Source organism: Sminthopsis crassicaudata, chromosome 2, assembly GCF_048593235.1.
Source record: "Sminthopsis crassicaudata isolate SCR6 chromosome 2, ASM4859323v1, whole genome shotgun sequence".
Classification (NCBI taxonomy): domain Eukaryota; kingdom Metazoa; phylum Chordata; class Mammalia; order Dasyuromorphia; family Dasyuridae; genus Sminthopsis; species Sminthopsis crassicaudata.
Genome location: NC_133618.1, coordinates 207,138,602 through 207,165,276, shown reverse-complemented (window position 1 = coordinate 207,165,276; position 26,675 = coordinate 207,138,602). Strand labels below are relative to the sequence as shown.

General features: G+C 38.3%; 1 protein-coding gene across 1 annotated transcript; it reads left to right on the top strand.

The window, feature by feature from the left end:
* CYS1 (cystin 1) lies at positions 1 to 26,675 on the top strand. Its single transcript, XM_074288123.1, has 3 exons — positions 1 to 486; positions 20,990 to 21,039; positions 24,689 to 26,675. The coding sequence occupies exons 1-3, from the start codon at positions 85 to 87 to the stop codon at positions 24,792 to 24,794; spliced, it is 558 nt and encodes a 185-aa protein (XP_074144224.1). The 5' UTR covers positions 1 to 84; the 3' UTR covers positions 24,795 to 26,675.

Here is a 26,675-nt window from a genome sequence, read left to right as displayed (position 1 = left end):
CCTTCCCTAACCGGGATACCCGGAGCTCTCCGTTAAGGCGGAGGCTCAGCAACCTTCTCCCACCGGGGAGGCCAGAGTCGGGCCATGGGCAGCGGGAGCAGCAGGAGCAGGCGGGCGCGGAGGCAGCTGCGTAGCCCTAACAAGAACCCAGGGGTCCCTGGTGTCCAGGAGCTGGGCGATGGGCAGCGGGACACCGAGGCCTGCCAGGAGGAGGAGGACGGGAAGGATGGGCAGCAGGAAGGCTCAAGAAAAGGGGCCCACGGGGATTGCGCTGTCCAAGACTATGAATCGCCCCAAAATGGAAAGGAGAAGGAGCCGGAGTCAGAGTCACTGCTGCTGGACCAGGTACTGGCCGAGTCGGAGGCCTGGGACCCAACATTCGAACCCTGGCCAAGTCGGGCCTCCCACTCTCGGCCGGGACCGAACTCACACCTGGGTGGGGCTCCCCCGTCTCAGTCGAAACTCAGCTGCGGTGGCGAGCGCAAGGTGAGTGATAAGAATCCGCTACAACCCCCATCCTGTCAGTCCCCGGCCTCAACCTGCGCCTCCCTCTTTCGCCTCTCTTCGGCTTCAGTAGAGACTTTCCGGGTCCCCCAAAACCTCTTCTCCTCTGACCTAGCAGCCCCTGTGCGACTTAATCTTCCCATCGCTTCTCCCTCACTCTGCCTGGGATTCCAATCTCCCTGCTTTCCTTAGGTCGCAAAGCAGACCCCTCCTTCTCCTGGGACTCAAACATCATCGGCAGGGACGCGAGGGGGACTAGGGGCTCGGGGACAAGCTGAAGATTTCACCGTCTGAAAACTTCTTGAAATCTCTCTCTCCCCCCCTAACCCCAATCCCCACCCCGTCCCAATTCTCTTTCTCCTCCCTTTCACTCCACTCTCCCTCGCTTCCATTCCTTCTTCTTCCCTCCCTCCTCTTCGCTATCGTTTCTCACCCCATTCTCCCCTGCATTTTTTTTCTCTTCCTCACTCCTTTTTTCCTCCTCCTTTTCTTCCCTCTAAATCTCCCCCACCTCTCTCCATGTCTTCTCTCTGACACAGAGTCATAGTTAGGATCCCAAATGATCCTGACAGACTAGAACATCAGACTGAAGCTAATACAAGGAAACTTAATAAGAATGTATAGACACCCTTAAACTTTGGTTCAAAAAAATTGATTTCAAGAACGCAGAGGAGAGGAGGCAATCATTAGCTAGCAGTTTATCTGGAAAAAAAAAAAAAAAAAGATACGAGGGGATTAGTGATGGACCTTAGTAAGTCAACTTAATAAGTCAAACAGCCAAAACCAAACCAAAACCAACAAAAAACCTAAGGCCATCTTAATGCCTAGGAGAACCAGAGTTTTCAATATTAAGGAACTGATAGCCCTATTGTGTGCTGTCCTGTTTGGCTCACATCTAGAAATGTATGTCCATGTCTTGGCACATTTCAAAAAAGGACATTGATAATAAGGTAGATGGTACAGTGGATCAAAATGCTTCCTGCTTTAAAAAGCTGTGTGTCCCTGAGCAAGTCATTTATCCTCACAGCCTCAGTTTCCTTATCTGTAATATGGGGATAATATCTTCCTCCCAGAGGATAAAATGAGATAAATATTATATAATATAATATAATAGATATTTATAAAGGGCATTGCTATATAAGTGCTAGTTATTATCTTCATCATCAAGAAGAGGGCAATTCAAATTGAAGAGGATTTTAGTTCAATGTCAAATGAGAAGAAGGAATTGAAGAGAGAAGAAGGGAAGTAGCTAGTAGTGCATGATAAATATCTTCAGGCATTTCTAAGGTCATCATATGTTATAAAGATTACACTTGTTTTGTTTGACCTCAAACTAGATGCTGTAAGAGATGGTACAAAGAGGTAAATTTGGGCTTGATCACAGTAAAACTTCCTAATAATTATAGCTACCCCCAAAATGAATGGGATGGCAAATGAGATATAATAGGTTGCATCACCCTTCCTTTGTAGATCCTCAAGGAGAGTCTGGATCAATACTTGTTAAGTAGGTTGTAGGAATACTTTGGGGGATATAGTTAGACTGGATTGATGCTGACAGCCCTTTGAACTCTGAGATTCTGTGATTCTTTCTTATCTTACAATTGTTCTGTGTGTCTGTGTCTGTTTCTGTCCCTCTGTCTCTCTGTGTTTTTGTCTGTCTGTCTCTCTGCTTCTGGCTTTGTCTATATCTCTGTCTTTCTCTGAATCTCCTTCCGCTTCTGTTTTCCTCCCTCTCTCTGCCTTTCTTCTTTTCCCTTTACCTCTCCCTTTCTCTTTCCTCCCTAATAAAGGAGCTAAATTGTAGCTAGAACCTCTGAGTACTAAACCAAAAGTGGTTTTCCATGTATGGTGAAGTTCGAGCGAGGCTAAGGCCCAAAGGCAAAGGAAGTTGGTATCTTATGGTGTAATCTTGGAATCCGTTATAGAAAATCAAAGCTGAAAAGAACCTTAGAGAATATCTTTACATGATAGACTTTACACACACAAAAAAAACTGGGGATCTTGCATTAATCCAAGGTCACAAAGCAAATTTGTAGCAAAACTGGGCTTTACATTCTTCGTTTCCTTTCCCAGCCACCTAAAATAATAACCCTAAAAGAAAAAATTTTAAAACACCTCGATTTGAAGGTTTTTTCTGCCCTTTCCCTCTGAATAAACAGGGGAATTAAAGTCTTTAATACCATGGAGAATCACTTGATCTGGGAGTGCTGTCAAACATCCCCCCTGAAGGATCAACAGCAGGGTCTAAGGATACAGGAAAAGTGAGTCCTAAATATTTATTTGTAACTCAGAGGTTTTCCTTAACAATTATTTTTAAATGAATTTGATGAGTAGAGTCCTAGATCTGAAGTCAAGAAGATTTTATTTCAAAATCAGACTCAAACACATACAAATTGTATAATCCTGGGCAAGCCACCTAACTTCTGCTTCCAATTCTGTAGCTCTATATGTAATAACAATAATATCACTTAATTCCCTGCAGTACTGCAAGGAGTAAATGAAAATATTTGTAAGACATTATATAAATTCTAGCTATGATTATGTTAATTATCCATCATTATAACAATGAATCTTTAAAATTGTATCAGTATTTAATTATATAAAGCTTTAAAAAAAAAAAAAAAAAAAGTAACAGTCTTGGGAGGGGAAAAAAAGAAACCTCTCTCCTGAAGTGAATCTGATCTCCCAGTGGGGAGCCAGGTTTTAATGTTCTTTTGTTTCCTAAGGCCTCTGGTCAACTCAGTTGGTAACTGAGGGAGGACAAAAGGGAGAGTGGTGTGTATGTGTGTTGCAGTCTGATTAGATAAAGAGGATGAAGCACTGAAATTTGTTTTTGGCCCTTGAAGGCCCAAGTAGAAGGACAGTGGAGAGTCATTTAAAGGAAGTTAATACAGTCCTGAAGAAATATCTATTTGGAGATGATTCTTTATAGACTACACCTTTAAACAGTGTATCCTTAGCAACAGCAGTCTCGTGTCACATGACACAATAGAATCTTTACCCTGGAAAGGACCTTAGAGATAACCCAAACCTGAGCTGCTCATTTTACAGGTAAAGAAGTGCTGGCCCCTAGAGAGGTAAAACAATTTCCCTGAGATGACAGAGCTACGTTCCCCCACCAGGGTTCTTTCCAAGGCACCATATGTCTCTCAGGAGAGGATGATAATTATCATTATAATAGTAATAACACCAAGGTCAGACCGCTAGGAGGGACCACCTTAGAGGCCAGCTAGTCTAACTCCTTCATTTTATCAATGAAGAAACAGGTCCAGAAAAGTTAGTGACTTGCCCACTTACAGACTCACTAAATCAACCAACATTTATTAAACACTTACTATGTACCAGGCACTGTGCTAAGCACTAGAGATACTGAGAGACAAAAGACAATCCTTGTTCTCACAGTCTAATGAGGTACACACAAGCAGACAACTCGATTTATCATTTGTTCACTTGTGTCCAGTTCTTTGTGACCACAATGAGACTTTCTTAGCAAAAATCTGGAGGGGTTTGCCATTTCCTTAGCCAGTTCATTTTACAGATAAGGAAACTGAGGCAAACAGGGTTAAGGGACTTAGCCAGAGTCACACAGCTACCAAGTATTTTAAACAGGATTTGAACTTATGTCTTACTCTATCCATTACACCAGGGCATACAAGTGAGACCCTCTCAAACATCCTTGGAGATAGGTGTTCCTCCCAATTTATCAATATAAATTAATTTTGTACATTATTTTCATATATTATTTATTTTATATCTATATATGTGTGTATATGTGTATGTGCCTATACATATACATATATCTTTTCCTAATAGATATAGAGTTCACCAGAATACATGCACATAGCTTAATAGATGCTTGTTTCTTTTGCTTTTGCTTTCTTCCTAGTTTTTGACCATGTCTCAGATATGTAAGGCTTTTACCTCTAGATCAATGAAACTTTTTAAGCTTAAAATTTTATTGATATATTTTGTCTTCAGATTTACAAATACTTTCAGACAAACACTCAAACAAGGTATATTCCTTAAAATATAGTTTCTTTATTGAAAATTAATAGATGGGTGAGCTTGATAGTTTGATATTTCACTTTTGATTAGTTTTGGACACTGTCCATATTGACTTATATTGTTGTAGTCATTGTGTAAATGTATAAATATATGTATTGCATCAATGCATATATACATATATGCATACACACATAGTTTTCTTGGCTTGCTTTTTCTATATCAATTCACACAAGTGTTTCCAAATTCATTTCCCATACTTCTCTGAATTCTTTAGTCACTTACTGTGCAGTAACATTTCATTATATTCATTTTTACAAATTGTTAAGTCATCTATTCCTTGATTGCTGGACATATATTTGAAAATACACCTTTATGAATGCTTTTTGTATTTTCAAAGAAGCTGAATTCATTATCTTCTCCACTTCCAAACTACCTCCTTCCTGAAAGTCTCTATTTCTTACAAGAGCTCCCCATGTTAGTCACCTAGATTCACAACTTCAGTGTTAATTCTGACTCCTCACTTCCTTAATATCACTAGTTGCTACATTTGTTCTTTTCTTTTCCCAGTTTCTGTTTACTCACATAGTGAGTAAACTCTAATCACCTCTCTACTAGATTATTTCACTAATCTCAACCTTCTCTAGTACATCCTCCCCACAAATCCCAAAGTGAGTTTCTTGAGGTTTTAAGTCTGACCATGTTACTCCCCTACTCAATTAACTTAAATTATTCCCTATAATCAAATATAAGTAGCTCTGTTTACTTTTAAAGACCTCCAAAAGCTGACTAATCTACATTTTCTTATTTGTTACTCCCCTTCCCACATTTTATGGTCCAGTCAAACCAGACTTCTTAATGTTCTCACGAAAAACTGTCTTCTGCCTTTGAACCAGCTGTCCACATGTTTGGAATTCATTCGGCTCTTACCTCTGCTTCTTAGAATGCCTTATTGACTTTAAAACTATGTTCATGATACATTCAGCGTGAAGCTTTTCCTAATTATTCCCCTTCCCCAATTTATCTTGAATGTATTGTATGTATACAAATATATACACACATGTAGGTACATACACATATGTGTATACATACCCACATACATATGTGTGTTTATTGCTTTCCCTGATATAAGTTCCTTCAGGGCAGAGAATATTTCATTTTTTTCTTTGTATTCTTCAGAAATTAGAAGATGCTTAATAAATGCTTACTGATATGGTGAGTGATTATTATGTCACAGTTATTTCTGGAAAAAGAAGAAAAATTGATTGCATACATCCTTATGATGAAGAGAAAGAACTAAGTAAAAACATTTTTGACATTCACTAATTTGCAAGTTGGGTTCCCAGCAGTTCTTCTCCTCTCAGACTACTCTCCAATTAACTTGTGGGTTTGTATTTAAATAACTCTAGCTCACAAGCACCTACCACTGAGTTTATCTTTAATAGTAAACCAGGAGACACAATCAGCTTAAAGCAAAGGCATTACTGTGATAAAATGTCAAGAATAGTAGCTATAAAACATCCCTATAAGCCAGGGATACAGCTTCCCCAAGGATATAAAGCATCATTAGGAAGAGTAGGCAAAAACTTAAACTATGCTGGTAGTAAGTTACACATATAGGGAATACATATAGACAAGCCAACTCACATCTCTCATATGCAGGTTACTGATGTCCCATTTATTATTTATTATCCTCATAATACTGTTCTAATGAGTAGTTTCTTAGAGCCTGAGAAAGTAACCAGGTTTCTAAATATTCATTGGAGAGAGAGTGCACTCTGGAGCATGAGTGCAATCTGGGGAGGTTGCCTAGAGAGATCATTTCAATAGAACAGTGTTTGCTGAGACAAATTGCCCCCATTTTTAAGTTAGGGCAGAAACCAGAACAAAGAATTTGTCTTGGGGAAATGTTAATATTAAGATTTAGACATAGGATGAAGTATTCATGCTATAGGACACTTAAAGAGGTCCTAGAGGATCTTCCCTCAGAATAGAGAACCAAAAAGAGACCTCCAATTAATCTGTAATATATTGGTCTCAGAGGCCAAATAAATACCCAAGTTTTCCTCTAGGGTTTGTTGCTGACTGGCTGTGACCTTGAAAAAGTGCCTTTGACACTGGACCTCAGCTTTCTTAGTTATAAAACCAGAGGAAATCTAATTAGAATCGGATCTGGTCTATGTAGTGTCTATGTTCTGTTTCTGTGACTATGAGAAGTAGTAGAAACAGGATGGCTGCCAACAAGAGGAGGAACCCTGGAAACCATTGTAACTCTGAACCTTCAAAAGGCTCAGCTCTACAAAGCAGAATTCCTTCACCAAATTTGGTTACGCTACTTGGCAGTTCATCAGGATCTTCTGAGAGTTTGTGTTGGAAATGAATAAAGGAACAATTTAAGGATAGACTAAAGGTCCTAGAGTTGGGCTTCTTAAAATGCCCAAGTCTGTTGTGGTTTCTTGGGGGGAAAAAGGGGTTGGTTTTTTGTTATTACTAATTTAAGAAAAACCTCTCTTCGCTGGCTATTCATTTCCCTAGAAATCTCTTTTGATAACACATTAGCCCTTCCCTGAGGAAATAATTCCAACAGATCAGATTCAGAACTGGAACTGAACCTTAAAAATTCCTGGTCCCCATTTTACAGAGAAAGAAACTAAGGCTTCTTCATAATGATGATTCAACCAGAAGTTTGAGGTTGCCTGGAGGCAGAGGAAAGAATCCTAGACTTAGGGATGGTTGGAATTCAAACCCTTTTTCCTGTCCTGACTTGGTGAGTCACTTCTCAACAATTGAACAGCAGACATGTGCAGTGTCTGCTATGTTCCAGGCATTGGATTAGAAATTCAGGATACAAAGTCAGCAAAAAGAAGCTGCCTCTGTCTTCAAGGAGCTTACATTACATTGGGAGAATATAAACATGTATCACTAAGTCAGTGCAAAATGTACGGAATAATTTAGGAAAAAAGACAGCTGGATGGTTCAGATAGAGAGCTAGGTCTGGGATCAGAAAGACCTGAGTTCAAATATGTCCTCAGACAATTATTAGCTGTGACCCTGGACAAGCCACTTAACCCTGTTTGGGTCAGTTTCCTGATCTGTAAAATAAGCTAGAGAAGGAAATGGCAAACCCACTCCAGTTTCTCTGCTAAGTAAATCATAAAGAGTCAGTCAGGACTAAACAAATAGCCACAACAAATTGTGGAAGGAGAGAAACATTCAAGCAATGCTCTTTATAAAAAGTGGTTCCTGAGGAGCAAATGGATTAATGACCATGAACCATTTTCCATAATGTACTCTGCAGGGTGTGAAGATCTAAGATAAAATTCCTCTTTGATACTCAACAAGATATTGGTATTGAACAAATCATTCAGTCAGTAAACAAACATTTATAAAGCACCTACTGTGTGCCAGGTGCTGTACTAACACTGGGAATACAAAGACAAAAAAAATTTTGTCCTTGCCCTCAAGGAGTTCACAGTCTAATGGGAAAAACAATACACATGCAATACAAATAAATTCTATACAATATAAATGAGAATCAGTGGAGGGAAGGCACTAACTTTGGGGGTTTTTTTAATAATAGCTTTTTATTCCACAACATAGCATTTACACTATTTTACACTATTTTATTTTATAATTTATGATAAAAAATGGCTTTTTATTTTCAAAATATATGCAAATATAGTTTTCAACATTCACAACTTTGTGTTCCAAATTTTTACCCCCTTTTTCCCCCTCACTCCCTCCCCTAGACAGCAAATAATCCAATATATGTTAAACTTGTACAATTTTTCTATATACATTCCCGCATTTATTTTGCTGCACAAGAAAAATCAGATCAAAAAGGGAAAAATGAGAAAGAAAGAAAAAAAAAAGGCAAGCAAACAATGACTAAAAAAAAAAAAAAAAAAAAAAAGATAAAAATACTAGGTTGTAATCCACATTCAGTACCCACAATCCTCTCTCTGGGTGCAGATGGCTCTCTCCATCATAAGATCTTGGAACTGGCCTGAATCATGAATTTGTTGAAAAGAGCCACATCCATCACTGCTGATTATCATATAATTTTGTTGCTGTGTACAATGTTCTCTTGGTTCTATTCACTTCACTTAGCATGTAAGTCTCTCCAGGCCTTTCTAAAATCATGCTGCTGATAATTTCTTATAGAACAATAATATTCCATAACATTAATATTCCATAAACCATAACTTATTCAGCTATTCTCCAACTGATGGGCATCCACTCAGTTTCCAGTTCCTGAAAGCACTAGCTTTGAAGGGGAGTCAGATGAGGTTTCATGTAGAAACCCTGAGAGTCTTCTCCTCCTAGATTAATTCCCTTTTTTTTAAAAGACTGAGTAAAAGAGACTATCCCTTCCTCATTTCTTTCTTACCCTTTAATCACTGAATAGGTGCAGTCTCAGTCAAACTAAGACCTGTTGAGGACTTTAGCTTAAAAAGGTCAAGGTCTCCCACTGCATTCAGGGTCATCTTCAGTCGTTTTCATACATATCTGCATATCTGGAGGGGAAGTGAGGCAAGTGACTTTGCCCAGCCCTCCCTCACTCAACTCCAAATCACGGACATGTCATGGCAGCCCCTCCCTGATGCCATGGCCCTCTTTGAGGAGCAAAGGACAAACAACAACTAAAACCAGCTGCATCCTGAAGGAAGCCAGGAAAGACCAGAGGCAAAGATGAGGAGTGGGGAGATACTTATGGTGATAAAGATGAAACTAATAGCTAGTATTTATATGGTATTTTAAGGTTTGCAAAGCACTTTACAAATGTTTTTGTCGTTTCAGTCATGTACGGACCATTTCCTTCTCTAGCTCATTTTACAGATGAGGAAACAGAGGCAAGTGACTTACCCAGATACTAGACAACTAATATCTTAAGCAGGACTTGAATTCAGGTCTTCTGACACCAGGACTACTTATTTTATCTTCACAACAATCCTAGGACATGAGTGCTTTTATTATTATTCCTATTTTATGACTGAGACACAGGATGATTTTACAAGTGTAAGGTAAGAGGGCTAAATAGTAACTTAGATAAGGTCACATAGCTGGTCAGAATCTAAAGCAGAATTTGGACGGAAGTTTTGCTGATTCCAACACCAATGCTGAAATCACTTGGCTACCAGCTGCCTCTCTTCAGAAAGTTTCTATGCTCCCTCAGTGGCATGTGATACATTTATGGGTTCCATCAAAATAATTAAATCCTCAAAGCAAGGGCCAACTTGGTTCACTGGGAGACCCCTGGACTTAGCATCAGAAGCACAGAATATGAACCCTGACCCTTCCCTTGACTATGTGACTTTGGGGAAGGCACTTCACTACTCTAGGTCTCAGTTTCCTCATATGTAAAGAATACCTTGTATGATCCATCCTGAAATTATGATGATGAAAGCCAAATCTCTCAATGTCTCCCTCATCTATAAACTGAGGATAATTAAACTATTTACCTTTCACAGTGGTTACAAGAAAAGCATTTTTCAAACCCTAAAGCTTAAAATAGAAATGGGAATTCTGGGCAATTGTCTGAGATTCTAAGAGTGAAGAATTGCTTTGATAAGGGAAGTTCTTCAGCCAAATCACTTAAATAACAGATCCAATAATGGGGGAAAAAATCAAACAAACTTTTAAGTCTGTGGCCAGATTTCCTGGGAAGCTTCTGGAGAACCTGCTGCTTCTCCTTAGGCAAAGCAAGCCCTTTTCCAGCATTCTGGCAAAGATTAAACTGTGTTCTGGCAGAGAATATTATGGCCTCCAAAAGGAAGTCACTTTACCTTTATACTTTACAATTACTCTCCTGAGGGGTGCCATTGCTAAACTGGAATGAAGATGACCCAGCAACAAAGATGATTACATGTTGAGAAAGGCAACTCTACAAAGCCACGCTAAAGCCCCAGGATAAATCAGGAGAGGATTTTCAGTCTACATAGTCACTGGTTACCAGTCCTGCCTAGAGAAGCATCATAGGCTCCAGTGCAAAAAACTCAGGCTAACAAGAGAACTAATATGGTAACTGGTGAGCAATGTGAGTGTGCTGGTTCGGGCTGAACTAAGATTTATCCTTTCTTTTTAAATGCCATAGTTTTCCTCAGGAGTCTAAACTTGGTTTCTGATTTCCCTTTTGCCTTCTCCAATGGGGAGGAAATATCTGTGGCTTTGAAAATATTCTCCTCATGGGAAGTATGAGTGGACAGTTGGCATGGCAACAGGGAGGGTCTGGCTGGCTCACTCCCCTTACTTTCCTTATGTAAAGAGGCCTTTCTGATAGGCAAGAAGGTGTGTTTGCTGAATGTTGCCCAACATGGTCTGCATTTACCCAGAAGAGGGATTGAAGCATAAGATATCAGAGCAGGAGGGGATCTTAGAATACAAACCATCATGGCCAGAAGGAACCTTAGCATGCTGAATGTCAGCATTAGAATGAACGTGAGAGAACCTTTAGTTTTTATAGAGGAGGGATCTGGGACCCAGAAAGGGGAATCCGCTTGACAAAAGATAAAAGGCAAGTTATTATCAGAGTCAGCATGAGAATGGGGGTATGCTGATTGTAAGCCTAATGTTCTTTCAACTATTCTGGGAGTCCTGGATTTGTAGGGATCAGATAAACTCCAAGAAACTCTTGTCAATCTCAGCAGCAAACCAGCCGGTCAGCCCTAGCACTGGGGGCACACCCACAGTCTGGGGAGTTTTAGGCATTTCTAATGATTACCCACTGTGTAATATTGCCCTCTTGTGGCAGAGACAGACTGATAGAATTAGAGAAAGCACAAATAATAGAATTTGTATCTTTGACGTTACATCTAAACCCGAGCAGGAGAAAGTATTGGCCCAAATCAAGGTCCTTTGATTCCAATTCAGTGATTTGGGCTACACTACACCATTACTCTAAGCTCACAGGACTTTTTCCTCTCCCTTTTCCAATTCTTTGTTTAAAGGGAAACCCATTCGACTTGGATTGATGGCAGTATTGCAAATAGAATGGATATCCCCTGAATTCCAGAATCACATTGCTTCTTCTTTTTTTAATATATAGCTTTTTATTTACCAGATATATGCCTGGGTAATTTTACAGCATTGACGATTGCTAAGCCTTTTGTTCCAATTTTTCCCCTCCTTCCCCTCACCCCTCCCTCAGATGGCAGGTTGACCAATACATGTTCAATATGTTAGAGTATAAATTAACTACTATATATATATACATATATATATATATATATATATATATATATATATATATATATATATATATATATATATATATATATATATATATACACATGTCCAAACAGTTATTTTGCTGCACAAAAAGAATCGGACTTTGAAATAGTGTACAATCTTGAGTTCAATAAGGGAAAGAAGACAATATTTGTCTAATGCCCTCAAGTTTACAATACATTCTCTACAACAGGCCAGGAATCATAAATTAAAGCAAAATATTTAACTAGACAGAATACCAAAATAAATAGGACAAATAAAGCAATAGATCTGTATCAGTCCTCCACCTCACTCCCAGACACACTAACAGATATAATCTCCCACATAGTCATGCTTCAGTGGGAAAAAGAAAGACTACCCAGACCTCAAAAAGGAACTGGGGTTTTGGCCTAAGTGCTTTGCATTGCACCTCGGAAATTCCTCCCACGTGAATCTGTTAAGCTTTGCCTAAGGCTACTTGGTGTGGTCCAGGGACTCCATTGTGGGCTGGAAGTTCTCTACCTTACTGGCAGTAGCTAAAATCTACTAAATCTACCCATTGCTGTTACTCTCTACTGGTCAGCTTCTCTGTAGCTACCTACCCTGCTCTGGTTTCCCATTGCCCCTATTGGAAATTGTAATCTCCATTTCAGAGTAAGCTTCTTGGACCACATGCCTCAGATTAATCAATATACCTTCATTTTTGTTAGGTCAACTGATTCTCAAAAGGGCCACTCAGGCCAACTGTTACACTACAGAAACTTATTTTTCTCATGGAAAGTCTTCAATTCTTACTTTTACCTGAGTTAGAGTAACTGAACTGTAGTTAGAAAAAAAAAGGCAAAAATGTGGTTCCTTCCCTTAAAGGATGCACAGTCTAATGAGGGAGACAACTGCAAATAATTGTACATATGAGATATGCAAAGTAAATGAAAGGGAATCAGAAAAAAGGCTCTCTTGGATGTAAGCTGAGTCTTAAAGGAAGGAAGGGTAGAGGGTGCAAGTGAGGAGAAAGAACATTCTGGACATGGAAGACATGCAGTGAAAAGGTATTGGAGTGAAGAAATAAAATGTTTATATGAAGAACAGCAAGAAGACCTGTATTGCTGGATTGTAGATTATGTAGAAGATAAAGGTAAAAGGCTAAAGACATAGAAAGGGGTGAGGCTGTGAAGAGCTTTAAAAGTTCTTTTATATTTTACATTTTTATATTTCATCTTGGAGATATAAAGAAATAATGGAGTTTTTTTCAGTCATCTCTGCTTTAGAAAAATTGCCTTGGCAGCTTAGTGGAGTATGATTTGGAGAAGGTGGAGAGAGGTCTGAGGTGGTGAGACCAAAGCGAGGTAATTGCAATTGTTCAGGTGAGAGGTCATAAGAGTACTAGAGTGGTGTGCTATAAAGGGAAAGGGAGAGGGGAGATGTAGAGAGGAAAAGAAGAACACAAAGAAACAGAAACAGAGAAAGAAGAGGAGGAAGAGGAAGAAGAAAAGGAAAGGAAAAGAAAGAGGAGGAAGAAAAAAGAAAAGGAAAAGGAGAAAAAGAAGAAAAAGTAGGAGAAGATAAGAAGGAAGAGAAGAAGGAAAAGAGAAGAAAAAGAAGGAGGAGGAGAAGGAGGAAGGGAAAGGGCAGAGAAAGAGAGAGTAAAAAGGAGGGAAGGGAAGAAGGAAAAAAGAGAAAGAAAGAGTGCTAATGTTTATAAAGTACCTAGTATGTGCCAGGAACTATACTAAGCGAGTTTTACAATTACCTCATTTGATCTTCACAACAACCCTGGAAGGTAGGTGCTATTACTATCTCCATTTTATAGTTGAAGAAACAGGTAAACAATGGTTAGACTTCTTGCCCAGATCTTGCTAATCTGGATAAGTGAGGTGAGTTTAAGTGAGGAGGTGAGGATGACACTAAGATTGTCATTTAAAGCCCAGGAGCAGCAGTACAATACCCACACCAACATAAACATGGATCTTTTGAAATATGACAGAAATCCTGTATATCAAAAGCACAGGTTAATTGTTTGGACCAACTCTCATGCTGAAAAAAGCTTGACTCAGTATATTAACAACAGTCACAAAGAGCAAGAAATTATAAGATTTTTAATGTTAAAACTTCTGAATTTAATTTTCTTGAAGTGAGTAAAAGGTTTTAGTCTTGATTCAATAAATATTTGTTAATTTAGCTCATATTCCTAAGCAATTCAAACATTTTCTTGCCTAAAAGAATCCATTTATTTTTTGTTTGTTTTTAAGTCTTAAATGAAGCTTTTCTGTGGTAGGGTCTGTTTGAGATTTTGAAAATGGCTGTGTGTGTGTGTGTGTGTGTGTGTGTGTACGTGTGCCCTCAGTATGAGCAACCTAAGCATACCTGCTTTTTGCATTCTTGTCAGTAGCTCTTACTCAGTACATTCAAACAGATAGGTGTTTGTTTTTGCTCTTTCTGATCCCTAAATAATACAGTACATGCTCCAGGGACAACAACTAAAGCCACCAACACCTTGCTCGATCAAGAACAGGTCTAACCAAGTCCCAGGTGATCTCAGCCATCCTGACCCTGACTGGGGATCCCAGCTCATATTGACAGCTTGCCCTGACACAGATGGCATCAGTAGCTCAGCAGGGAAAGGCTGGTACTGCCATATGCCACAAGAGGGAGATATTGTGTCATTCATTGTCCACAGGACCATCTACCCATTCCTCTCTTCCCTTCAATTTATAAAGAAAAAGAGGCACAGAATAAGAGACAATTAGTAAACAGCAAGGGCTAATCTGAATCTAGGTCACTGAATTGCAGAATCACAAAGGACCTGGGAATAAAATCTCTAAAACATACTCACTAGGTGGGTTTCCAGCTTCCAAATGGAATACCTAGGAGAAGGTCACTATTTTCCTCGAGGAAGACAAGAAAAAGAGAACAGTTAAAAGTGCCCATTAGAAAGTGTCAGAAAGAAAGAAGGATTTAAGTACTCTGCCAGTAAATGATAGATTTTTTTTTTGTACATGACAACTCATAAAGATCTGTGTGATCATAATAGGAATTCAAAAGATTCTATACATATTATTTTAACCTCATCACAACCCCAGGAAGTAGGTGATATCATCATCCCAATTTTACAGATAAGGAACCTGCCATAGACCAGATTAAGTTATTTGCCCAGAGTCACAAAGTGTCTGAAGCCAGATTTTAACGCAGGTTTTCTTGACAGGAGATCCAGTGCTCTGTTTTTTTTTCTTACCTAGCTGCTAGTCAGGCATGGGGTTGTTTTGGTTTCTACCCTAGAGTTAAAATGCCCAGAGAAGAAAATAGAGGACCTTCGGACCTGATCTTGAAATGACCATGAGCGCTGAGAAGTGACCTGAAGTATGTGCATGGCTTTTGGAGGCCAGGATGTAGTTGAATAAAACACCTTCTTGGGTAGGAAAGAAACAACTTTTCAAGTGTTAACTGGACTTGTTTGAGCTTCCTCAATGTCTAGGCCTTTGTTTGTGTAAAATTTCTTCCTCTAAACTTTTCCTATACATCTGAAGGGTCCTTTATTGCAAGATATACATGTTATGTTCTCATCACTCAGCTATAAATATCTTTTAGACAAAAAACTTCTCATCTTATCCCTGCTCTTAGGAACTCAAGGAAATATGACTCTAGTAGGCAGAATTTGCACAAGATTTGTTGACTGAAACACTACTTCAATAAGTCAGTTGATGCAGCATTTATCAAAAATTTCTATTTGCAGTATCCCTGATTTCATGGACTTCATCGTCCAAAAAAGAACACCAACAGAACTAACTGTGATATTCCACCATTCTTATTTTATGTTTTATCATTTTATTTTATATTATCTGGTTAGTGATATTTACTTATTGTCTTATTATCTCCTCAACTAGTTCGTAAAATCCTGATGCTGTGCCATCTTTTTCCCTAACATTCTGGGCATATTAGGAAAAAGAACACTAGTTCTAGAATCAGGAAACTTACATTTGAACCCTAACTCTGACAGTTGCTACCCTAGTGAATATTAGCAAATTATTTTATTTCTCTAAGACTCAAGTATAGGCAGTAAAAATTTCTTGCTAGGACAAAATTTGAATTAAATGGTTAATGGCATAATTGAAAGGAGAGTATTAGCCCTGTTAGATCTTAAAGGAAGGGACTGATGGCAAATGTAAAATGTATCTGAGTGTTTTAGGGGACAACAAGGTCAACATGAGTCAGTAGTATAATATGGTGGTCAAAAAGAAAAAAAAAGTAAGGCCATCCTAGATTCCATTAATAAAAATATTCTATCCAGTCCTCCAGTCAGACCATGTCTCGGGTATTATCTTCAGTTTGCTAGGGTTTAAAGGAACATCCTCCAGCTAGTCTCTGTGAAAGAAAGAAACAGCTACTGAGTCCATCAAAGAGTTTGTAGAGAGGAACAGTCAACAGTCATAATGCCCAGCCTTTCTTCACTAACCTACTAACTTCTTAGGTATGACTACTGATTTATCTTGGTAACAAGGAAGCCATAAATCTTTGTTTCCAAAAGGTAATAGGAAGTTAAAAGATTTGGATTCTAAAATTATAGAATTATAGAATGAAACTTGAGAAGAAGAAGGGATCCAGATGGTACGAGTCAGAGGGGGATTTGAACCTAACTCCTTTTGCTTGGAGCTACTGCTCTTTGCACTGAATATCAGGGAGGATGCAATGAGGTTTAGTGCAAGGACCACTGAATTTGGAGTCAGAAGATTTAGGTTGTAATGCCAGTTTTGAGGCTTACTAGCCAAGTAATCATGGACAAATCAATCTACACCTGAGGACCTCTGTTTCTTCACTTGCAAAATGGCAGGGTTGGATTCTAAAGTGCTTTCTAGTTCCATAAAAGCTACTATGGCTTCTTACAGAGTCTGAAGACTCCAAGGACTTTAAGAATTAGTGTCAAAGAGCCTTGGATCTGGTTTCAAATCCTACCACTGACTCTTACTACCTGTATGATCTTGGAAAAGCCACTTAACCTACCTGAGCATTATTTTCCTCCTTTAAAAAATGAGGTGACTTAATAGCTTTTGAAGCCCCATAAAACTCTGTATCTATGACCTTATGAAACAGTATTCAGGAAAGGTCATGGAGAGTCAATGGAAGGGAAATGACTAGCCCATAGTCTCACAGATAGTCATCAACAGAGTTAGTATTCAAACTTTCTCTCTAGATTCCCAGATCTTTCCAAAGCCCCACTATCATATTTGTTAGTCTCCAGATTCCCTTCCTAAGCAGAATCATGTATAGCAATATTGTATTAATGAAGGAGGAAATAGAATTGGGAGATTACTTCAAGAATCAATGGTTTCATCAGTATGGGTACATTGACTTGCTCATCTTCAACCCATCAATAGATGATTTTTATAAATGATTCCCCCCAAAAAAATCACCATCTCTATAGACTAACATTCCTTTAATGAGGCTCTAAACATGAATTCAAATCCTGCCTCAGACATTTACTACCTGTGTGTCCATGGGCATGTCATTTTACCTCTCAGCCTCAGTTTCCTCATCTGAAAAAATGGGATAACCACATCACCAGCTTATGATGAGGATCAAATGATTTCCACAGAAAATAGACATACAGTCAACTCCCAAATTCAAATCTGAAGTCTTTCTAGCCTGATAGGAACTGGCAGAACTTATCTCCCGCCGTCCAAACCTTTGGGAGCCCAGAATCATCTTCAGCCATGATAAACTAACAGAAGACTTTGGTAAATAAAATTGAGATAAGATAAACAAAAAGACAGGTGCATCAGTTGGGTTGCCATCTGTGATCAAAGACAACTAATCCTTCTTGTTACTAGTACAACACTAGATGGTACCCAACCAAGTTCAACATCTCAGTTGCCAAAGCAAAATAATTCTGAGCCTAGTGGCCTCCTTCTGGTATAGCTGAAGGTGTCTATGGGCAGAGCTTCTGAGAAGAGCTGCTCAGGATTGCTGAATTGACAGAAGCTGTAGTGTTCTTTGAACTTTCAGATGAGAGAGAAGGCATTGAACTGGTTGGAACAGTCACATGAGTTTTTATTTTAAGTATTCAAATCCTAGGCTAGGAAACTAGAAAGGAACCTTAGGGATCATCTAGCCTAAACTTCTCATTTTAACAATGAGGCCCAGAGAAGTGAAATAATTAGTACAAGGTCACAAAGGTAGTAAGCAGCAGGGCTAGGATTTGAACCTGTCATTAGAGATAACTAGAAGGTTCAGTACATAGAGAGTCAGACTTGGAGTCAGGAAGACATGAATTCAACTCCTGCCTCAGACATTTTCTATGTGTCCCTGGGCAAGTCATTTAACCTCTCAGCCTGAGTTTCCTCATCTGTAAAATGGGGATAACTACTTCACCAGATTGTGATGAAGATCAAAGGAGTAAACACATGTAAAATTATACTTTATAAACATTTAAGCACCATATAAATTCTAGTTGTTATTTATTCAACTCTAAATTCAACATTATTTTCATTACTATTTCTTCATTGGGCTGTACTCAGAGCCTGAAGGCTGCCCTCCAGGGAGGAATCCCCAACATGGATATGGATATTGTCACTGAGCCTAAGGATTATATATTGTAATATATATGTCTGGAAGGTTCACCAACTAGATTTACAGGAAATGGGGAGGTTTATTTTCATAATATCATCAACATATCATTCCTATGCCATCCCCCACCTCCTAGAAACTCCTCTAGTTCCTCATATCCCACAAGACAAAGTTCAAATTTATTAACTGATATTCAAGATTCTGTGCCATTAACTAGCATTTTTTGTGACTCAGTACAAGCAACATAGAGCATACCTTCCAATAAACTTTAAATACAAATGCATTTCAAAGAAGAGGGAAAAGGAGAGAGAAAGAGAGACAGAGAGAGAGATCTCTAAGTAGCATACTAATTACTTAGAACAAGAAATAAAATGCTCCATTTTAATAAATAGAAATGTTAGCTCTCCTTCCAAATGTCCAGGGATCCCATATGTACTACACCCACTCTTTCAAATCTGTTGAAGGGAGGCTTGATGTCTGGACTAGGCTGAAAGTAAGATCTTTGAGACAGATATTGCCTAAAAAAGACAAAAAGAAAACTGTTATGGAAAGCCTAATAGCCCTTTTTTTTCAACCCAATGATCACATTTTGACATTTCTCTTGTGGAGAGCATGGAACTAAAAAGATTTTTGACCTTTAACTAAAAACAAAACATTTCATTTCTATCTGAAAGCAGCCAATTCACAAGTATTGATAAGACATCTTCAGTAAGGAGGCTGTATCATGGAGAGAATGCTTTGGTAGTCTGCTGTTCTTGGTACTACATAATAAGCATATATAGTCTTTAATGAGGTATATACCTAATGATGAGGTATAACCTCAATAAAATTAGGATTAATTGAGGTCTAGTGGCAGGTTTGGGGTATAGAGAGTCACATAGTGCTCCCCTGCAACCCCTTTGGATTTGGTGCAAAGATACACAGTTAAATGAGTTCTAGTGGCAGCGAGAGTCCCCTGTAAATGAATTTACGGGCCCGAAAACCTAGATTGATAAAAAAAGGTTTATTGTAGAGTTTGGAACTAAGGTTCAAGTCTGGTTAGTAAAAGGTATTAGATAGAGGAAGAAATACACCAAAAGTGGCGGGACAGAGAGTCTGTGATGAAAAGCATGGTTGCCAGCATTGTTTCAACTCTCCTCCATGGGATGATTCCACCTTGGCTCTTTTATTTGATTTAAGGAGCCTAGGGCAGTGCCAAATTCTTGGCAGGCTTTTCAGATAAGGAAGAAACTATTTGGGGGAAACCTGAGCAGATAGTGGGGGCTGAAAACTCAAGCCAGCTCAGATCCGGTGGGGGCTGGGTACAGCCCAAACTGGCTCAGATCCGGATCTCTCCCCTTGGAATACAATCTTGTAGATCAAAGATCAGTCCCAAAGGAAGTTGGAGATCAGACAAGGAATCTTAAAGGGGGCTACGCCCACATCAGTCTTTATATTCAGCAGCATCATAGAGATTGGCAATCTTGACAATTTCCTGTAGTTGTATATTCAAAAAAAGTCTGATCTCCAAAGGCTGAATATTTGGTGGCTTCGTGTAGGAGACTGTGATGTATTAGTTCATTTTGGCAAATTGACTTTCCCAAAAGTAATATAACCACCTGCTGAAGACTATCCTAGCTATCTCAGGGTCCCAGACACTCTTGTGGTTACAAGCAATAATTTTGATATGTTTGTGTCTTGTGACAATCATGATCATGGTGGACTGAACTTCATACCATAGACAATGGTTTCATTGGTCCCTTTTGTTGCATTCTTAACTCTGTAGTTTGTAAGAATGAATATTACTTGAAGGAATTGTGTGAAATATATAGCTATTTGTAGCACACATTTCCAACAAGATATTACAATAACTATTGGTTGGGTAAAATCAAGGGTTTCAAAGATCATTCAAGCCCACAATGAAATAGGATCAGCTGCAACATAGCACAAAGGAAAATATGTTCAAAAATGAAAATCCATGCAAAAAAATGATACCTACTAAATGTACAGGTCTATACTAGGCTCTGGGGCTAGAAGAAACAACATAGTCCCTGATATCAAAGAAGATTCTAGTACAAAATTATCTGTCCAAATTTATATCATAAAACTTTCCCTCTCTGTATTCTATGCTGTGGTGAAATGATCATACACTGATTTCTAAAATTGCTTTTTGTTTTCCCACCTCCATGCTGTTACTTATGCTGTGCCTGAAATTCTCCCCAAAATAATCAGAAGATTGATTCTTCATATATTGAATTTTTAATTATCCTTTAAAACCCATTCCAAATGCCACCTCTTCTATAAAGCTTTGCCTGATCCCCTGAGCCTCCAAGTCATTAAAGAGTTTCAATCCCAGACTCAGCATGTGGTTTGTTTTGTTTTGAATTTTTTTTTTTGCAAACCTCTAATGTAGTTATCACATAATACATAATATTGATATTTGTTTATATTTTATCCCCTTAGTAAACTATAAATTGTGTGAGGGCAGGCTTAGGTCTTTTCTAAACTTTGGGTTGCTCTCTGTACCTAACACAGTGCTCTGTATATATCAGGCTCTTAATAAATAAGTTTTCTGAATAAATGAATAATTTAAAAAGTAAGGTACTATAGTCAGTTGTTTAATGTTATATTATATGTTTGAGGTGAAAGTTATCACCATCTTATAGCAAATATTTGACTTGGATATTGCATTTACCACTCTGATAGCTCTCTAATGTTTTTTCATTTTATTATTCCCAAGGTATCTCCAGTTCAGAGCACCCAAGATATAGAGAACAATAACAACTTTGAGTAAGTATCATGGAAATCCTGTTTTTACCACTATAAAGGGGAGATTGAGTCCCCAGTCCTTAGAACATGATTGTTCTTCTGCAGACAATTAATAAACTTTTAATCATTATATCAGTATAAGCCTCTAGTGTCACTTCTATCCCCACCCCCAAACCCACTTGGAATCACTTTCCTAGTCCCTGAACTTATATTTATATCCACTTGGGGATTTCATCAGTTCTCATTAATTAAATTATCTCTATTCAGATGAGTCCAAAAAATTTAAAATAGATAGATAGATAGATAGATAGATAGATAGATAGATAGATATAGATATATATACCTATGAAATGAGTTGTTTTTTCTTTTTTATCAACAACAACCCTTTTGGATATCTCCACCTATATGTCCCATATTTATCTCAAACTTAATACATATAATATAGAATTCATTATCTCTCTCATCCCCAAACTCCTTATTAAACCTTCCTTATTTCTGTTGATGATAACATTCAGAGATTTGCTGAGGCCAACTCTAACCAACTTTAAAAAGAATTATTAGATTTTAATTATGAGTATTTATATGTTAGAAATCATTAATCTCTACAAATGAGAATTTGTTTTATTTTTTTGTTGAGTATTTACACTTAAGAAAATGTTAATAATATAGATTCAACTTAAAGTATATGTGGTTGATTTTTTCCCCCAAATAGCCCAGTACTTATCCATTTTAGCAGCATACCCCTGACAACACCATCCTTCTAGTCATCCAAATTTGCAAGTTATCTTTGGTTCTTCCCTCTTTCTTATATTATATATCCAAGCAATATCTATATCTATATCTATTATGGTAATAAAATGAGCAGAGACTTAGATATTGCCTAGATGTATATACATATATATATAAAATATCTTTTCCATCATCTCCATCTTTTCTGTCTATTCCTTATTGACCCTTATTATCTCAGATCTAGCCTATTATTATTAGGCTAGCCTCCTAGTTCTTTCTGCTTCTGGTCTCTCCTTTTTTCTCATCCATCCTCTGTGAAGCTGCCAAAATATTTTTCCTAAAGTACAGATCTAACTTTGTCACATACACATATCCCCACCTACCCCCCGCCAAACAAATCTCCTTGTTGCCAGCCAAAGACAACATTCTATTTTCTGTTTCCATATCTGCTTCCCCTGACTGGAAAACATTTCTTCCTTACCTCTGCTATTTAGAATCTTCAGCTTTCTTCAAAATTCAGCTCATGGGAAGTTTCACCTCCTATGCAAAGCTTTTCTGGATCCCACTCACTGTTAATATTGTCTTCCTTCTCAGGTTACCTGATATTACTTTACCTGCTTCTATGTTCTATTTCCCAATAAAGAGTAGCTCCATAAAATTAGGGAACAGTTTTGGCAAAGCCACATATTTTCCTTTTAGCCATGCTGCTTCCTTTATCCTGCCATTCACAACCCATCAGTCCTCACCCACTACTGCTGAAAGGCATCAGATATCTGAATTTACTATAAATTTATCTCATCTGAACATCCCCTATTAAACTGGAAGCAACTTGAGAGCAGAGATTCTTTTTTTCTTTTCTTTGTATTACCAGCACTTAGCATAGTAGGTACTTAATAAAATTCTAGTTGACTAACCAACTGCAAAACCAGTATCTTGCACATAGTAGATGCTTAATACATTTTCACTAAATTAAACTCAATGCAGCATATTAGAGATAGATGTGGTAGAGTTCTAATATAATGGTCCCACTATCACTGATTACTAGGGTCAATTGCTATGAAAACATTGTGAAACTTCTATTTCTCACTTATTTGTTGCCCTTTTCCCATTTCAGCAACTGGTGCTGCTGGAGATTATAAGATGATCATAATATCATCTAGTGACTAAGTAGCAATATATTGGGAGTACTATATCTCACAATTTCAGAACCAAATATGAACTATAGTGGTCACCACCTCTGGGATGTTCACATTAGTAAGATGGGCATTTCAGCCTCTCTTATATCACCAATTTTGCTTCTAAGGACTTTCCATTCCACACTCCATAACCAGGTCAGGTAGGCTAAAAAGTAGAGTCTATGCAGTTATTAGAAACCATGATAGATGATAATGGGTACAAGCTTGACTTCTTTCTTTCTTCCCCTATCTAAAACCGCTCCTCTAATATGCAAAACATACACACACACACACACACACCCCAAAACCTAATTCCCACCCTTGCCAGAAAAAATTCAAGAATCTCTCTCCACTCTGACTCACAAATCCACTCCTCTCTTCCAGATATGCAGGCCTTGCTGTAGCTGCACCCTTTTGACTCTATGCCTTTTCATAGACTCAGAAGCTAAACTTTCCTTAATGTGTTGTTTTCCTCTACTAGGGAAAAATATATAGCTATAAGATTTGCAGAACATATTATACATCATTTCATTTGAACCTTATGACCAACACTATGAGGTAGGTGCTATTGTTATCCCTATTTTTCAGATGAAGAAACTGAGACTGAGAGGAGTTATGTTACTTCCGCAAGTAACATCTGAACCACGGTTTGCAATTCTGTCTTCCTGACTCCAGGTGCAGTGCCCTCCTCACTGCCTCCTTGACAACAGACTCTCTTTTTTCTGTTTGTATAACCATCACTTAGTACAGTGCATGACACATATTAATTGCTTAATAAATATTTGTCATTCATTCATTATAAGAAACCAAAGGCAAAAGGATTATTTCCCTTTAATCCCATGAGCTTCCCACCTTTCACCAAGAAGATAGACAAAGAGGCCTAAGTGAACTCTTAGGCAACATATTTTAGTGGAAAGAGTACCTAACTGAGCCTGAGGATGCTTCGTAACAAACTTTAGTTAGAAGAAAGGAAACAGGCATCTAGTAAAGTGCTGTCCTAAGGTCTTTGTAAATATTATCTCACTTAATCCTCACAACATGTTGTAATTACCCCTATTTTACAGTTGAGAAAACTGAGGCAAACAAGTTAAATGACTAGCCCAGGTTACACTGCTAGTAACTAATACCAGATCTGAACTTCCAAAAAAAACCCAAAAAACCAACCCCAAATCAACAGTGTAATCTTGAATAACTTTTCCCATAACCTCAGTTTCCCTATTCCCAATAATGATAGCTCACATTGATACAGAACTTTAAAATTTGAAGTATTGTGTACGTATGATTAATTATCCTTATTTTACAAATGGGGAAACTGAGGCTCAGAGAAATTAAATGAATTACCCAGAGTCTTATCTGTAAAATGAAGGGAATGGCCCCCATGACTTCTGAGATTCTTTTCAGCTTTATCATTATTTTATTCTTTAGAGTAGGTAGCAGAGTATAGTGACTAGAGCACAGAAATAGGAATCTAAAGACCTGGATTCAAATTCTGACTGACACAAATTATTTATGCTTCACCTATAAATGAGAAGACTGGACAAGGTAATCACTATTTCTTAGATCCTATGATGTATAATATTTGTGCTTTGTGTCAGACTTACTTTTATTTAAAATTCTCTTTATCCTTAGACCCTGGATATACATTCAGTATATGTCTCTGAGCCCATCCCATGGGACCAAATTGAGATTTCCACTCTCTGAGACTCTATTGTTCTGTCTGACAGCTCTTGCTATTAAGCATCCCTGTCATGTCTTTTTGCCCACAGGACTTCCACCAGGAGCAGCAAAAGACCTGAAAGACAAACTTCCATCTTGTATGACTGCTCAGAAGAGGAGTTGATGGCGAGCATTGAGCGGGAATATGGCCGCTGAGGGTTAGCATGACCAGAGAAGACACATGACTTTGTATGGCAGCCCCTGAGCAGTGAGACAAGTTCTGTTTCTGCCTCTGCTCCCCATCAACCAGAAGCTCAAACAATACATGGGTCAAGTTACTCCTTCACTAAGAGCATCCTCTCTCTAGCAGGCAATGGGTCAATGCAGAGGAAAGTGTAGAGTCTTTCTATAAGACAAACACCATTTATTTGTAGATCTGTAGACGATAAGCCTAGAAGGGAACTTGGAGATCATCTGGTCCAACATTTGTATTTTGCAGATAAGGAAGTTGAGTTCCTGACATGTAAAGATCATACAAGGTGCTAATTGACTGAGTTAAAACTTGAAATTGGATCTCTTGACCTTTCAGCCAGTATTCATTCTACTGTACTATCCTATCTTCCCCTTGATAGCTGGCTTTTTAAAATGTGATCTTTTGGAAGTCAGTCCCAAAGGACAGTTTCAGCATGGTGAGCCATCCTGCATTGTTGTCTGGAGTATCTAGTCTAGGACTGCAGTGAGAATCATTCTTACGTGATACAGTGGAGAGAGCACCATATCTGGGCAATAAGAGGACTTGAGTTCAAATTTCAGCTCATATTTAGTAGTATGTAACCTTGATCAAGTAATTTATTGTTCAGTCATTTTCAGTCATGTCCAACTCTTTGTGACTCCCATTTGTGATTTTCTTGGCAAAGTACTGGAATGGTTTGCTATTTCCTTCTCCAAACCTTTTTACAGATGGGGAAATTGAAGCAAACAGGGTTAAGTGACTTGGCCAGGCTCATTCAACTGGTAAATGTTTGAAGCTGGATTTGAACTCATGTCTTCCTGACTCCAAGACCAGCATTCTATCCATTGCTATCTCAGGAGAATTTAGTATCTCTGTAAAATGAGGGGGTTGAACTGATTGGTCTCTAAAATCTCCTCCAACTCTAAGCTATGGTCTATAATGGTGTAGTCTGAATTTTTAGCATAGTGAAGGGAAACTAAACTGGAGTACTCTATAAGTAACTTGTTCCTCTATCCATTATTTTAAGAAAAGGACTGTGGCCCTTTGGGGATCATGTAACCCTTCTTGGGGTCCCAAGTCCTTCATCTCTGAAATGAATAATTTGAACTGGCTCCTTCCATCACAGATGTTCCTGTGAATCTAAATATTTATTCCCCTCATGTCTGAAACATATCCCTGGTTATGAAATACATAAAGACGGAGAGACAACTCAGTGATATTTTATTTAAAGCAAGAGGATCTCAACTCTCTCCTTATTCCCAATTTGACCTTGGGCAAGACATTCCCCTTTGCTCAGCCTCTGTTTCCCCATCTGTAAAATGAGGATAATAAGTCATCATTGATTGCTGCCTACCCCTACAAGGTCATTATGAGAAAGTGCTTTATGAGCTTTAAAGGAATATGCAAATGTTAATTATTTATTATTAGTCCCATGATCCAAATTGCTAATTATTGTCAGAGACAAGGTGAAGAGTGTGCATTCTAAGTTCTAATTGAAATAAGTTTGTGCTTTAAGACTTTGCAACATAAACTGTCCATTGTGTCTGAAATATAGTTGTCACATTGTATACTACAAGGGAGGATGAATTTCAACAACACTTTATTCTAAGAAACTCTGTTACCAAATGTAGAGATAAGGTAGAAGATACTTACGTGAGTTTGAAGCTAAGTGAATTCTTTCCCCTCTGAGTTGCTGTCCAGCTCTCAGGATCACCCTGTCCCTGAGTCTCAGAGCTGGAATAGACCTAAGCAGCCATTGAGGTCTACTTATACCTGGAAAAAAAATCCCCACCACAGCATATCTGATATAGGACAGTTTTTGAAGACTCCAGTGATGAGAAGTCCACCATTTCTCCTAGGAAAAA

What these genes read in the sequence shown, in the direction of transcription:
- CYS1 (XM_074288123.1), top strand. Translation starts at nt 85, where the DNA reads ATGGGCAGCGGGAGCAGCAGGAGCAGGCGGGCGCGGAGGCAGCTGCGT. An exon ending in GCTGCGGTGGCGAGCGCAAG is followed by an intron (nt 487 to 20,989) that starts GTGAGTGATAAG and finishes ATTATTCCCAAG; the next exon opens with GTATCTCCAGTTCAGAGCAC. An exon ending in GAGAACAATAACAACTTTGA is followed by an intron (nt 21,040 to 24,688) that starts GTAAGTATCATG and finishes TTTTGCCCACAG; the next exon opens with GACTTCCACCAGGAGCAGCA.